The sequence below is a fragment of the Protobothrops mucrosquamatus genome, unplaced genomic scaffold, assembly GCF_001527695.2.
Source record: "Protobothrops mucrosquamatus isolate PMUCROS unplaced genomic scaffold, P.Mucros_1.0 scaffold_270, whole genome shotgun sequence".
NCBI classification, from domain to species: Eukaryota; Metazoa; Chordata; class Lepidosauria; order Squamata; family Viperidae; genus Protobothrops; species Protobothrops mucrosquamatus.
Window position 1 is genome coordinate 86,547 of NW_015386346.1, and position 13,794 is coordinate 100,340.

Here is a 13,794-nt window from a genome sequence, read left to right on the forward strand (position 1 = left end):
GGGAGGGCGAGTGAAGGTGCAAGGGGGGGAGGGGAGGGGAGGGGGGGACACAGAAAACGCAGCTGAGGTGGGACCAGCTGCTACCCAGAGCTGGCTGGATTTCAGGGCAAACACATGCAGCAGTGACCGGGAGGCAGGGATGTGGAAAGAGGGGGAAGCCCACTCCAGGAGGAGCCAGGAAAGGGCGGACAGCACCCCTCACCCGCGGAGGCTAGCCTCCTTTTCTCCAGATGTTCAGCTGCAGACGGGCTTCCAGGGTACGCAAAATGGGATAACCGAGAAAAGGGCAGGAAGGAGGGGGGCATTTATGTCTGTCTTTCTCTCCCCAAATTCCCAGAATGACGCCACAGGTTACTCAAACACCCCCACAGCACGGAAGGCCTCTGCCCCCCTCCCCACACACACACCTGGCTGGCTGGGACCCTGCAACCTGCCAAGCCCTCAGGGCAGCCATTGGTCCAGAGCCGTTTCTCTCATAAAAAAATAGCACGGATCCATCGTTCGATGGGCAGCAGCGACTTCGCGCGGGACACGAGGCAGCCTCCATGGGCAGCCCCCCTTTGGGCCGCCTCTCGGGAGCCTGAACCCAGGGCTCCCTGGGGGCCTCTGAGCCACTTGCAGGCCCCTCCTCAGCTCCTGCCTGCTCTGGCTCCAGCCACGCTTGCTACGGGCGGCAGAGAAAGGCAGGGGCGGCGGTGGCGGTGGTGGGCTGGGAGCGCCTGCCCCGTGCACCTGGCTGGGGGGGGCTACAGCTCCTCGTAGTCTCCACCCCCCCGCTGCTTGCTGGCCCCAGCACCGCCCCCGAGAAAGGCCTCCAGCTCATCGATCCTGCTGGCCTTGGCTTTGCTCCGCTGCTGGTGCTGCTGCTTGGGCGGCTTCTTCTCCTTTTCTCCTCTGCCTTCCTCTTCCTCCTCCTCCTCCTCCTCCTCCTTCTCCCCCCTGCTCTTTTTCGGCTTGCTCTTTTTCCTCCCTGAAATTTTCTCTGTTTCTTCCTGGAAAAGGAGTTGGGGAGAAAGGATGACACGGGGACATACACACACACACACACACACACACACACACACACACACACAGACTCAAGGCTGCCCACCTGCCCCAAATCCAGGCCGTGCCCGGCTCTCCCAGGGCCAGCCCCACAGAGCTTGCAAGCCCCTTGGAGCGCAGACGAAGGCAAGGGCTGCTCTGGGTTACACAAGGCTTCTTCTTCTGGGGGCTGCTCTGCCCAGTGCCTGGGAATCTGCTTTGCCAGCGTTTCCACCTGCCCTCCCGGTCCACTTTGGCAGCTTAGCACTTTTACAAACACACCTGCATGCTGACCCACCTCTTTGCCAGTTCTCTTCTTTTTTTTCTTTTTCTCCTTCAAAGACTGCTTCTCTTTATCTGCAGCTGGGATGAGAAGGGGCAGGAAAAAGGAGGTTTAGCTTCCAACTAGACACGGGGACAACCTGCGGCAGCACGAAAAGCCTCCAACCGATACCAGGCTTAGTGGGGGGACAGGTGCCTTTACGGTGATGCTCAGCTGGGGAGAAGCACCGTGGCCGCTGCCCTCAGGGTGCTCCGTGGCTGCACGCAGCCTTCTCCGCAAGGCAGAGTCTGGCCCGCGGTCTGATTGTGGCCAAGGCCCCTCACCTCCCTCGCTGCAGTCTCGGCCAAGCGGCTTATCCAGGCCCAGCCCAAAGAGATCGGCCTCGTCCTTCACTCTGAAGGAGCGGATGACGGGTCTGGGCAGCTGGGGAGGCCTGGAAGGGGGGTCCTCCTCGGAGAGGTCTGACAGGTCCTCTCGCACTGGAAACTCCTCCTGGAGGCGAGGGAGAAAAGGCACTGCAGAGCCCTTCTTGCCACCCCCACCCCCACCCCTTGCCAAAACGACCCCCAGGGAAGCCGTCCCTTCTGATCCACCTGTGCGTGGGTTTCCTTGGGGCGACAAAAGCACCAGCTGACCCACAGGAAACATGCGATGGGCCCAGAGGACCGAACTGAGGGCCAGGGACTTACTGGGCGCTTCCTTTGGCTCTCTGACTCCTCGCTTTCAAAGTCGGGATCATCCATCACAAAGGAGAGCATCTGCGTGGCGAAGGGCCCCTCCGAGTCGCTCTCGGAGTCCTGCTGCTTGGAGGCAGAGGGCGCTGGGGGCGGACGGGCCTCAGGGCCGCTGGCTGCCATCAAGCGTTTGCTTGGCTCAGCTGGAGGTTGGCTGGTGAGAGATTTCAGCTCCGCAGATCTGGGAGGTGCCGAGGGCTCTGGGGGTTTCAAGGCCTTTTTGGAAGCTCTGGGGGCGAAGAGGAAACGGAAAGTGAGGGCAGCGCCTGGAGGCCTCAGGGCAACAGCTGTCAAGAGAAAGGGACTTGAGGTTTCTCTTCTATGTGCATTTTCCAAAATATACACAGTTAACTGAATTTCCCTAGGTGCCGTATTTTTCTTTTTGTTTTTAAAGTTCGCCACATTATGTTACGGTTTTATTTAAGACTTGATGAAAAGTTTAAACGATACATTTTAACCGAGAACTTCTGGCCCTCTCCCCCGTGGCAGTGCCCAGCTCCTTCCCTCCCCCTGAGCTGCTGGTACTTGTAGCCAGCAACATTCCACAACTCCCAGCTCCCCTTCACCGTTTTTTTTCTTGTTCTGACGCAGCATCTTCAGCCCCCATGATGCAGAACTTGGAGGATTCTTCTTCCTCGCTTGACAGGTTCACGTTTTTGCTCGGGACCAGCTCTGCTGCCAACGGGGGCTTGCTGGACAGACGCTCATCAAGGTCCAGGTCATCCTGGAAGCCAGCAACCAAGGGGTTCCCACCAGGAGCATCTCTGTCACTGTAAGAAGAAAATCAAGGGTGATGACAGACCCTGCAGGCAGGCAGTAGAAAAAAGCAGGGACAAAATCCAGAAGCTTCTGCTTGAGAGATGGTCTTCCTCCTGAATTCTCTCTGGCTGACGGGGGCCTTTCCCAGCACTGCCGACCAAGAATCCCAGAAAATAAATGTGGGGAGGGGGCAAGCCCTTGTGGCCACTGCCAAGTGCAGAGCAGCTGCGTTGGGTCCTCCCGCAGCACAGAGCTGCAGAGCGGGCTCTCCTACCTGTCACTGTCGGTGGGGGCCTTTGCTGCCTGTTTCCCCCTCTTGTCTCTCTGCAGGATGGGGTCTTCCAGGAAGCTGCGATCCAGGCTGTCCTCGGGGACAAAGTCTTCTACGCTCTGGACTTTCGAGGGAGCAACTGCAGGGAGGGCAGGAACGGCAGGATCTGGAAAACAAGAGAAGCACCTCAGGGAACCAGCGAAGCCCTGCTGAAGTCTGCCAGCAGACAGAGGTCCAGGCTCAACAGTGGGTCTGGAAAAGCTGGCACTGTGTCCCTCTTGTCAGCTCTTCTCCCATCCCCACCAAACTATGGCATTAGGAGCCAAATTCCGGGATGTTTTCAGCACTGCACCCTCACCTGGAGAGGGAGGACCAGTCTCGGGAGCTGGGGAGGTGCCAAAGAGCCGAGCAATGATGCCACGTTTCTGTGGCGCAGCTGGTGCAGGAATGACTGCGGGAGGCTGGGTTTCAGGCAGCAGCCCTGGCTCTGGAGGCTCAGCAGGGTCCGTGGCAAGGCCGGGGTTGGCCAAGCTCTGCTGGGGGGTGCCGGGGCTGGAGCCCCCCGAAGCATTGCCAGGTGGAACCACCGGAGACTGGGAACCTGAGGAAAGGGTCTGTCCATTGGTGGCCAAAGGAGAGGCATGTCCCCGGCCACGAGCTTCCATCACTTCGAGGAACCTGTCGGGAGGGAAAATGTGACCTCAGGAGACAGAGTGGCAGAGGCCAGACTTAAATTACAATTCCCAGGATTTTTTCTGTAGAGGGAAGGCGAGAGGCTCCCAGAAAAGCCCGAAGACAGAGCCCGAGGTCAGAGGAGAGAGCAGTCACTCCCAAAGCCCAGCGGCTTCGTCAGACGTACAGCTCGTAGTTCTGGTCTTCGGTCTCCTGCTGCACAGAGAGTTCCTCCAAGGTGGCGTCAATATCCAGCTGATTGGTCTCCAGCTGCCGCAGCAGAGTCTCCCGCTGCAAGAGACGAGAGGGGAGATCACCTGCTTCAGAGCATGCAAGGGGCTGCTCGGGTGTCACCACCTCTGGGTTGCTACCCTCTTCTCCTCTGCCCCAAGAGGGAGGCCATGAATTGGAGAGCTACTTGTGGCCAGTGAGGTGGAAGCTCAGGTGCAAAACAGCATCCCAACCCAAAAGAGCATCTAGTGATGGACCACATCCAGACAGAGGTTACGATTCTCCTCTGGTTTGTGTGGCTCCTCACAGACAACCAGGCGCTTGGTGTCCAGCTATAGGGTGCCAGCAGCAACAGCAGCAGCAGCTCTACTCTTGGGGAACCCACTCCTCTTTTTCCTTCAGAAGACGGGACTTGGCTGGGCTGGGCCCATGCTGCCCCCTCCCGGTCGCTACAAGGTGGGAGCTGGAGCAGTCCTACCTGTAGCTGCAAGAAGGGGATATTGAAGAATTTGTGCAGGTATTTGAGGCCAAAACTGTTCTTCATGGAAGACTCGGCATAACGAAAGTAGGAGGAGCCGGGGGGCCTGTTCAATGTCAAAAGGCGGGGGGGAAGAGGGGGGACAGACTGTGAGCCAGAGGCTCCGAAGGGGCCCAAGCAGGCTGATCGCTTGGGACCGACCCTCCAACTGCAGCTGACTCGGTCTGTGAGGGGTTATGCTGTCCATAGCCCTTCCAAGACGTGCATTAATGCCAGATTCCCTTCGAAGAATGGGGCAGGCAGCTGAAGAGGCCTGCTGCCCATGAGCTTGGGGGGGGGGGCAATGGATTCCAGCAATTCAACTGAAAAGAGCTGTCCAAAAAGGCACAAGAATTGATGGAGCATACATCCATTCTTCGGTAGGGCACGTCCAGTTTTTATGCCCATAACCTTACCCTCACCAGCCACCATGCTGGTGGATCCTAGCTTAGATGAAGGAGATCAACCCATCAGTGCAAAGCAGGCCCACAATGAGTCTGCAGGCATTTCATCATATGCACACAGCACTTCTGCCCACTCACATCCTCTGTCGAGTTGTTGCAGATAAACACTGGCAAAGTCGATGCCAGCTACAGAGAAAAGGTCTGAGCAGAATTCACTGACTGCCTGGGCAGTAATTTGGCACACGTGTGTCCAGAGGGTGCTGGTGAGATGCTGGACAATGGCGACTCACTACTGGAGCAGAATGTGCATTCAGACCTTTGCTATCTTTATGTAACAAGCCCAGCCAGAAGGCAGGTTTAAGTGGAGCAATCAACTAGAGCACAAGAGGGCTATGTCCTCAGGAAGGCTTCCCTGCCAGGAAGGTAGCCTGAAGCTCCTTAACAAGACTTAACAGTTTTTACCTGTCCAGGTTGTCAATGAATTCCCGCACATCATCAGGCAGGATCACCCGGTGTTCGCCCATGTCCCGGTAATTCCCAAGCACACACACTGGTACATGTGTTGGGACTTTTGGAAGTTCTTTCAGGATGTAGTTGAAGGTCCTGGATGGAAAGGAGAGCTCCTTGAACGATGCTTGTCCAGGTCAATTCTGCCACTACAGGAGACACAGCAGCCTAGCGCAATATACAGGGCTCTTGAGTTAATAGAGCAGCTGAAGGAGACCCCCCTCCTCCCCCACAGAGCCACCTACTTCATCAGTTCTACTTGACACTCGCAGCTCTTCAGAAGCAGATAAAGGTATTTATCACCTACAAGCTTTGAGTAAAGTCTGACAACAAGAGGCTTTTGCATTTCTCAGACCGGGAGCCCTTTCTCTTGTACAGAGTTACAGCAAGGGAATGGTGAAGGCAACAGTCCCTACCACTGCTTGGTGATATCAAACATCATCACGACACCGTTGCAGTTCTTATATACATCCAGGAATTCTGCATCCAAGGCCATCTCGGATTCTGCCTGGGGTGGAAAGAGAACAAGATCTCGAAAAACCCCAGCTGCTTCCCTGGATGGCTTACAGCCTATAGGAAATAAGAGGCTGCACCATGTGCAAATGAAGGCCGTGGTGCTTTACAAGACAGCAGGTCAGAGTGTGCCTCACCTCCTGAGGATCGTTGTCCAGCTTCAACCCATCTCCCCGTTTTTTGCACTTGCCTGTGGTGTTTGAAAGAAGAACACTGTTGTGAAAGTTGTCGGTCTCCCAGCTGAGCAGAAAAGAGAGCCCCAAATACGTAGCTTTTCCCACACCCCACCTCAAATCTGATCCACAACATTTCTGTCTTTGCAAGCTCAAAGGAGACATCCCATCACTTTGTAGAAAGAGGAGACAGAAACTGGACAAGCTTAACATGCATTTCCAGTGGGGGCATTCAAGGGAGCACCAGAAAGCAGTAGCCACAGGCAAAGAGATGCTTGCTCACCGTTAGGAACCCAGTGGGGCAGGCAGGGAAGATGCCCGTTTGCCAATACTATCAGGCACAATCCAAATACTATATAATGACTGTAACACCAGAATGAAAGAAGAGACCTTACCTTTGTCTACCACATCCCAGACTTCAACCTTCACAATATCATCAGTAGCTGGAAAAGGCACCCAGGCACATAATTAGAAAAGATTGCTCAAATGCAGTTAACTCGAACCCTGTTAGAACTACCCTTGACCCACATGGCACAGAGCAGATGGCTGGGTGTGTTTTAAAAAATGAGGACAAGCCTATACTGGCAACCTGCCTTTAGCAACGAGGGGACTACAGCAACACGAGGCTCCAGGGTTGAGTTATACATCAGACAGCAAAGAGTAAAGTGCGTCTCCATCCCCAACGGCTGGCAAAACTCACTCTTATAATTCCAATGGATGCTGGTGACTTGGATCTCCTGGGTTGGGATATATTCCTCAACAAATTTCTTTCCTTGCAGTCGATGCCACAAAGTGGTCTTCCCCGTGTTTCTGTCACCTCGGATGACAATTTTCACTAGAGAAAGAAAAACTGAGGAATTAAGGGAGCCCTCCGAGCCAGCCCAGCCGCTCCCGTCCAGGGCCCTCCGGGACACGGCCGGACTCTCCCCCCCTCGCCGCCGCCGCCGCTCACTGTTATACTGGACGCCTTTCGCGAAACGCCGCTGCAGCGCCTGATTCATGGACTGCAGCCCCGCCGGGATGGGCCTGTCCCGCCCCGGGGCCTGCTCGGAGCCCACCAGCTTCTTCAAGGCCGACAGCATCGTGAGGCGCGGACCGGCGAGGCCGCCTACTTCTCCGCCCGCGGCCGCTGAGCCGCCGGCCTCCGCGCGGTCCCCGGAGCCGCCGTCCCCGTCGGGGCAGCCGGAGTTGCTTGCAAGGCGGGCACCTCCGCTGCCGCCGCCGCCATCTTCCCTCTCCCTCTCCGAGCAACCAGGAAGGCGGCGCCGACGCAGGACGCGCGCGCGGAGCCGGGCTACGGCAGCCCGCGAGGGACTTGGCGGGAGGGATGCCGCGCCAAAGCAGGGCGGAAGCGGATGTGTTCCGGAACTACGGGCACCCACGAGGACAGAAAGGGATACTTGAGCCTATTGAGGCAACCGCGCCGTGGCGGGAGGACGAAGCCGCTCCGCTTTTGAACCGCGTCATTGCCCCGATTTGCCTTCTACAGCTCCGGATGTAGCAGCACCTTAGCGGATTACGGCAACCAGTTCGGGACAGAAAGGGCCGGAAACGCGGGATGGCGCGCGCTACCGTCTGTAATGTAGCTTAGCAACCAGGCAAGCCGCGCAGTCTTAGGACGGTGGCCCGTGAGGGACAACAACGGCTCCTCGAAAGGCGGACTCCGCTCTTCGCTGGATGCTGAACTGAGAGCCGTCAGTAGGCGGCCTCTGGGTCTGCTTGCGCCCCCAAGCGGCCGCCTGGGTCTCTGCAGGCGAAATGCAGCCGCCCCAGGCAAGCCGGGCGGCGCCACCGTCCCTGCCGAGCCGCTTCGGCCGAAGCCCGCGCAAAGGCGGCTCCCGGTCCCAGTTCCACGGATCTGCCTCCGGAAGGCCAAATGAAGTCGTGGAATAACGTGCCTGCAACCTCAGGGCCACCCACAAGTCTCTCCTACCCAGCCCTGCGTGTGTTATGTGTGTGTGTGTGTGTGCGCGTGCGTGTGCGACTGGCGGAATAAGATTTATGCAACCTTTGGGCCCAAAGTCGCACTTTCCCAGCCTGAACTGAACATCCTCCCTATTATCGCCTTTATAAAGAAATCTGCACCGAGGAGGATCTGATTCAGAGCAAGCCAACATCAACCTCTTTTTGCCTTTATTCTCAATTTATGGAAACATGGGAAGACTTCTCTTTTGCACATTCCATAGGAGGCGTGTTTAAAGCACGTTCAATGTCATTTTAAACAAATACAGATTAAAAAATAGAGGATAGAGTCAAATCTCCATATCCGAGAAATAGGGGCCGCCAAGTTTTTGGAACTCTCATTTCTTGGCCCCTCTCTGCTTTTTCTTAGTCACCTTGGTCTTCTCCTCAATCAGCTTCAGGCCCTCCTTCTTGATCTCCTCCCGACTGGGCACGTAGCTGTGGTCGATGTCCGCAAAGTGAAAGGCTTCTGTGGTGGAGGGTTAAAGAGAGACAAGGGGAGGAAGGAACCCACGGTTTGGCCCACAGGCTGGCCCTGTGGCAGTGGGTCAGGCGAAGAAAGCCTCTGCTTCACACACACACACACACACACACACACACACACACACGGTGGCCACCGGCTGAGCTGGACTGAGGCCAGGGCAGCCCCTACCCTGCTGCTCCAGAGTGGATCCAGTACGGTGAACCTTCCCTGGGAAAACACTGAAAGGCTGTTTCACAAGAAAGCCTAGGAAGAGGGATCTGCTGGGAAACTCCCAACAAGGCATAACTTTCTGATCTGGCAGCAATAGCCCCCCCCCCCCCCCCCCCCCCCCAGTGAAGCCCAGCCCAGAGCTGCATGAATGCCAGTGGGGAGCTGCTGGAAGCCCATCCCTTGCTGACCCCCCCCCCCAAGACAGGACAGACCTCGGACATCCTCTTCGTCCTCATTGAAAGCGATTCTCAGGTTCTGCTCTTCATCCCCAGTGCTCTCCTCAAGGAAATTCCGGAGGTGAACAAACGTCTGTCCAAATTACGTATCAGAATTAGAAGGTGGCAGGCAAGACATTGAAGCGGGGAGGGGGGGCGGAGAGAGCGTGATGCCCACCAAGATGCCCATGGCCGCTTCAGCCCAGAACTTCCCTCCCTTGTCAGGCTTGGGGTGCCTGCCTGGTACGCAAGCAGGGATGGGCTGAGTCAAGGAAGCGGGGGGGGAGTGCCCAGAGCCAGCCTGGCAATATCACAGGAGGCGGAATCAGGATCCTGTTAGTCCCTGGATCACATTTCTGGGGCACATTTCCGCCACCTTGGAGGGAAGCGCTCTGGCTCCTGGCCCAGCATAAAGGCAGCGACTGCAGCCTGCAGCCGGAGGAGAAGACTCACCTCGTCGCTCTCGTCTGGGCTGAATCTGTCGGTGGGCAAATCGAGCATAATGCGGCTCAAATGCAGAAGTTTTGTTTCACAAAACTGCAGCTTCTCGAAGACATCCTCCGTCTTGGGGAAGCCCTCCTGTAAAGCAGGGGATAAAGGTCCAGGTCAGACCCGCTGCACCTGGGCCCGCCCTCCAGCTCCCCACCCCACCGTTTCCTCTGCAGGAGGGGGCTTCTTCCCCACTGGCTCTCCCATTGCATAAGGGGCAGGGAAGAAGAGAGGCAGGGGACAGGCAGGGGGCTTCTGGGGGACCTGCTCTGGGTCAGGGCCGGCCGAGGGGCTGCTGGCTAGAGAAACCCTCTGAGAGAGGGACAGACCTGGCCAGGCACACGGATGTCACACAGCCTGAGGATCAGGTTGTCGACCCCATTCTCAAAATGGAGGAGAAGCTCCTGGTTTTTGGAGGCCTGGTCATGGACCCGTGAAAGCCGTTCCTCCTCCTCCTCCAGGTTCTTCCGCAGATTCTCTTCTAGCTTCTTTGAGCTGGGAGGAGAAGCCACTTTACTTTGGGTCTGTCGGGTTGAGGCAGCCAGAGGTGGTGCTGAGGCGTTCTCAATCCTGGTGCCTCTGCTGATGAAAAGGTGGCAGGTACCTGAGGAAGCCTGGGGACTGGTGGAATGTCAGCTCAGCTCGCTGCAGCTCCAGAGCCTTCAGCTGGGACTTGAGGCCTCGTCGCTTCTTCTCTGATTCGGCGATCTGCTGCTGAAGGTTCTCCTCAGACTTCTTCTGGGCCATGAAGCGCCCAGCAATATCCTGGCAGGAAAGGAGGGAGAGAGGGAAGAGAAGACGGTGTCTGTGGGCCATCGTTGGGAACTTCCTTCCCCATGTTTCACCTCCCCAACCCGCTCCTCTCCCCTGCATCAGAGCATCCTTCCCAAAAACACGGGCGGGGGCTTCAGCTGGTGTCAGGGACTTAAGGAGAGAAGCCAAGCCAGAGACTGGGGAGCTTCTGCCTCCACCAGGTGGCAAAGCAGGTCATTTTCACCCGTCTGAAAGAACTCCTAAAACGCAACTCCCGAGGGTATTTTTGGAGAAGAGGAAAAGGGGGCAACCAGGATGTGGGGCTGCTGACGCTCCCCTTGCCCTGCTCACGGCTGAGCTTTGGAGGAATTGCGTCAGAGCAAAGAAAAAAACAGTCTGGGCTGGGCTCCTGGACATACCCAGAGATGTGAGCACTGCACGGCACTTTTGATCTTCTCCACCTCGCTGGTCACTAGACCCTGGTACTCAATCTGGGCCTTGGAAGCCTCCAGCTTTGCCCCTGGAAGAACAGGAGACCTGCAGGGGGGTTCGACCCCAGGCTGTGCCCTCTCAGAGGAACCTTCAACGTCTGACGAGGGTGGCTGGGGGCGCACCGGCCTGCTTACCCCTTGTTCCTTCACGGATCATCAGGGCAGGGAAGTCCATGTCTCGCCGGGCTTGCTGATAATGGAAGCCAAGCCACGAATTAGGGGAAGGTACTCTTGCAGAAGGCAGAGGAACCCCAGAAGCCCCCGGGGGGCTCAAGGCCTCAGCCCTGAGCTGTGTCCCCTCAGAGGCAGCCTAGATGCGGAGGGTCCCCTCAGAGCCAGACCCCACACCGGCTTGTTGAAGGAGGCCAGCAGGGCTCCAGGCGCCTCAGAAGGACTCACCGTCCGACGGTGCCTCTCACCGGCATCCTTCGCGCGGATCCGCTCTATCTGCTTCTTCTGGATACTGAGCGAGTTTTCCCGGAATTTCTTCTCCGCAATTAACTCATTTTCAGCCTTGGCCATGTCCATCTGCAGCCACAGGGGGAGTGAGGGATGGGTGGGAGTGCCGGGCAGAGGCTGACAAGGCCGAAAGCTGCCCCGGTGGCTCTCACCTTGGCGGCCTCCGTGGCTTCCCGCATATCCGTTGCCATCAGGTCCATCCCCTGCAGCTCCATCTGGTAGGTGCCCACCCGGCGCGCCAAGGTGTCCAGGACAAAAGGAAGCTGAGAAAGCTCCTGCAGGGAGGAGGAGATTCTGGAAGGAGCAATGGGGGGAGGCACCCTTGTCCCCAGCACAGCCACCAGGACTGCTGCTGAAGCAGGAGGGAAGAGGGACTGGCCCTTCCTCCCTTCCTCCCTCCCTCCCTCCCGGCATTCTCTTTCCAGTACCCACAGGGGAATGCTTCTGGCAATGAGGTCAGTCCTGCAGAGTGCCCAGAATTGAGGGCCCCCCACCCCACTCCCCAAGCAGGAGGACAGAGGGACTGCCACAATTTTGATCAGACCCAGCACCCTCTGCAGAGGTTGGCCAGAAGCACCAAACTGGACTCACAGCTCTCAGCACGTCCAGCATCTTCACGTACAGGATGTGGACCTTGTCTGCCGTCACAATGTTCACCTGCATCTTCTCCATGTTGTTCTCCAGCTGACGGATGGTCTGCATGCACAGAAAAGGCAGAGGGAAAGGCGCCCCACCCTCCCTGGGCATTCCAGGGTCCTCCATCCCAGGGCAGGGCAGGGCAGCTGGATCTCACTTGGAGCTGGAGCTGGACCTCAGGACTGGCCATCTCCAGGTCGATGAGGTCCTGCAGTGTCACCTGGAGCTCCTCCAGGCGTTTCCCCCGGCGCTTGACTTCGTACAAGAGGATGTTGTGGGTGTTCATCCGGTCGAAGACCCGTTTGCTCAGGGACTCTCGAGCTTGCTAGGAAGGGGTGGAAGGGCCTGTTGAGGAGACCTGGAGGGAAGGCGTTGGGGAAAGGATGTGCCCACCAGTTACCTCCACAGTGTATTCTGCCAAAGCGATTTTCAGCCGCTTCCTGTCCAGGCAGGCCCTGCTGATCGTGACGTGGTCATACTACGAGGAGCAGAGAAAGAGAGGCGAGAGCTGCAGACCATCCGCCCAACGGGATGGCTGAGAGAGCTGGGAACAAAGCAGGCGCCACCCTGCCTCCCCTCCTCTCTGTTGTGCAGGGCTAATCTGGGCCAGGCAGGCATGTGGGGCAGACCCAGAGCGCTCACCTTCAGCCCCAGATTCAGCTCATGCATCTCTCCCTGCAGCGTGGTACGCAGGAAGCCGATCAGCTCCCTGTTCTTGCGCACGGCCTCTTCGCTCCCTTGGGTGCGGAGCTTCCTCCCTTGTTCTGGAAGGGAAGGCGGGTGGAGGGTGGAGGGGACTCACGGGAGCCACCGAGGGAAGAGGGCCGCTGCTGCTCTGGGCAGGCCGAAGCCAGCCAGGCCCTTCTCGGAGGCCCTCCTCCCATAAACAGCAGCCCACTTGCAAGACCCACTTGCAAAAGGCCAGCCGGGAGCATTTCCCCTCCCCTCCCCTCCCCTCCCAGTGACGAAGAGGCCAGGATCCAGCCAGGTGGGCGCACTCGGAGGGCCGGAGAAGAGCTACCTTGGATGTGAATGATGGACTGCAGCTCACGGATTTGCTCCTTCAGATCTTTTTTCCTCTTGAACCTCATCCTGAGTCCTTTGGATCGCGCCTCCCCGAGCTCCGGAAAAACCTCTTCTGCCCTTCAAGGGAGACAGGCAGCAAGGGCCAGCCAAGCTCCCCCTCTCGGTCCAGCCTGGGTTTGTGCAGCCTCTGCTGGGGCTCTGTGACATCTGGAGGGAAATTGCGATGCCTTTATGTGTCACATGAAGGCATCACAATCTGAAGATTCCCCCTGGAACCCGTCGGGACGCTCTCGGCTGGAATTCTGCCCTGAAGAGCCAGCCAATTCTTCTGCAGGGGCCGGTCCAGGGGTCCCGCACACTTCGCCCCCCTGCGGGTCACTCCCAGCTAGCGAGGGGAATGGCCAGCCTAATGTGTGACCGAAGGGGCCACCTGATCCCTGCCGGGAAAGCCCCCCCCCCGTTCCATCTGGGCCGCGCTTAGCCAAGGCTTCTGGAGCTCTGCCAGCCCCTGCTTCAAGCTGGCTTTCTCCAGAGCGCCTGAGGCCGAGGTGGACGGCTGCTTAAGCCCCTTGGCCCGGAAAGGGTCCCTCCTGGCTCTGCCTGAATCCCACCTGGGCTGACCGGCCGGTTTCCTGTGTGGCTGGCTGAGCTGCCAATCCTTTCAGCCGGCAGGCAGCGATGCTGGAGATCTGTTTACAGCAAAACCAGAGGAAAATAGCCCATTTCAGATTTCGGCCACTTCCGATGAAACCTGGCTGCTGGCCTGCAATAACATTGTCTGTTTAGAAACCAATGTCCAAACTGAAAACCTTGGAGGGTTTGCAACCTTGGATGCGGGCTGCTGTCTCCCACTGTTTGCTTTGGTTAATTATTCCTGGGACAAGGAACACAGGCAGCGAGGGAGGGCTTGAGGGTCTGCAGGCTGACAGAAAGACCCCACAGTGTCAGGATGCCTTTGGTCAATCCAGATCGAAGCAGGAGC

At 57.7% G+C, this 13,794-nt stretch overlaps 2 protein-coding genes across 2 annotated transcripts; both read right to left on the minus strand.

The window, feature by feature from the left end:
- Positions 1–746: 746 nt before the first annotated feature.
- Positions 747–7,169, minus strand: RABL6 (RAB, member RAS oncogene family like 6). Its single transcript, XM_029287246.1, has 15 exons — positions 7,040–7,169; positions 6,788–6,922; positions 6,483–6,530; positions 6,052–6,104; positions 5,818–5,909; positions 5,357–5,497; positions 4,452–4,557; positions 3,930–4,033; positions 3,429–3,748; positions 3,074–3,236; positions 2,607–2,810; positions 1,996–2,359; positions 1,630–1,798; positions 1,322–1,386; positions 747–992 (listed from the first exon to the last, which is right to left on the minus strand). Exons 1-15 carry the CDS (start codon positions 7,167–7,169, stop codon positions 747–749), a joined length of 2,340 nt encoding a protein of 779 aa, XP_029143079.1.
- Positions 7,170–8,216: 1,047 nt separating this feature from the next.
- CCDC183 (coiled-coil domain containing 183) lies at positions 8,217–12,877 on the minus strand. The gene is made up of 14 exons (XM_015831627.1): positions 12,808–12,877; positions 12,429–12,550; positions 12,187–12,264; positions 11,944–12,111; positions 11,742–11,846; positions 11,303–11,425; positions 11,091–11,219; positions 10,827–10,881; positions 10,620–10,720; positions 10,052–10,212; positions 9,777–9,942; positions 9,412–9,537; positions 8,956–9,052; positions 8,217–8,518 (listed from the first exon to the last, which is right to left on the minus strand). The coding sequence occupies exons 1-14, from the start codon at positions 12,875–12,877 to the stop codon at positions 8,388–8,390; spliced, it is 1,632 nt and encodes a 543-aa protein (XP_015687113.1). The 3' UTR covers positions 8,217–8,387.
- Between the last annotated feature and the right edge of the window lie 917 nt (positions 12,878–13,794).